The 927-nt window shown below is 42.9% G+C and overlaps 1 protein-coding gene across 1 annotated transcript; it reads left to right on the top strand.

The window, feature by feature from the left end:
* Positions 1-332: 332 nt before the first annotated feature.
* Positions 333-925, top strand: SARC_17375 (hypothetical protein; the record flags this gene model as incomplete). Its single annotated transcript, XM_014288527.1, has 2 exons — positions 333-336; positions 453-925. 2 exons carry the CDS (start codon positions 333-335, stop codon positions 923-925), a joined length of 477 nt encoding a protein of 158 aa, XP_014144002.1.
* Between the last annotated feature and the right edge of the window lie 2 nt (positions 926-927).

Below are 927 nucleotides of genomic sequence, written 5' to 3'. Positions count from 1 at the left end.
TTATATATATATATATATTTATATATATATATATAATGTGTGTGTGTGTGTTCTTATGTAGTATTGATATACATGTATATCTTTATGTATGTATATCTCCTATTGCTTTTTCATTCAATGTCATCATAATCGTACTTTCCCCCTATAGTGTGTTTGTTAGCTGTGTGTTGCTATGGACTATTACAACAAATATCCAATACACAAGCGCACATTATTGTGTTGATGATTTATAGGATTGTTTGTGCACTCGTTAAACATTTAGGTCCGTATGTATCGGATACAATGTCAATTGTGGTCTCGTTGGGACATACAAGCCAAGTCAGTATTTATAGATGCGTACCTAACTGTTTTGTTTGCCGTAGTGTCATATATATACAATCACATTAGGGTTTAGCTAAACCCTAAACCCTAAAACCCTAAACCCTAAAACAAAACCACATTGGTTTGCGCAGAGATAGATACTCCTGAGACAGACACGCAACAAGACCACTCGAATCAACTACCCACTGCAGCCACAGCAGACACAGAGAAAACAGAGAACAAAGCAAGTACCACGGAACAAGCACACTCACACGACCCACATTCACTCACGAATACCACGGATCAAGCACACTCACACGACCCACACACACTCACGAATTCCACGGATCAAGCACACTCACACGACCCACACTCACTCACGAGTACCACGGAACAAGTACACTCACACGACCCACACTCACTCACGAATACCACGGAACAAGCACACTCACACGACCCACACACACTCACGAATGCAGAGACCTCACAACTGCCAGTGCACAAGACACCTGAGATGCCGTTGCCAGCAGAGGACACACAATTGGTGGCTGAGATAGAGGTGGTGAATGATGTGGAGAAGGAATTGGTTGCGCTGGTGGAGCACAACGACCCGCACTGCAGGTGAGA

This window comes from Sphaeroforma arctica (genome assembly GCF_001186125.1).
Source record: "Sphaeroforma arctica JP610 unplaced genomic scaffold supercont1.10555, whole genome shotgun sequence".
Taxonomy (NCBI): Eukaryota; class Ichthyosporea; order Ichthyophonida; genus Sphaeroforma; species Sphaeroforma arctica.
The sequence above is the reverse complement of the archived record's forward strand: the minus strand, read 5'-3'. Positions and strand labels throughout refer to the sequence as shown.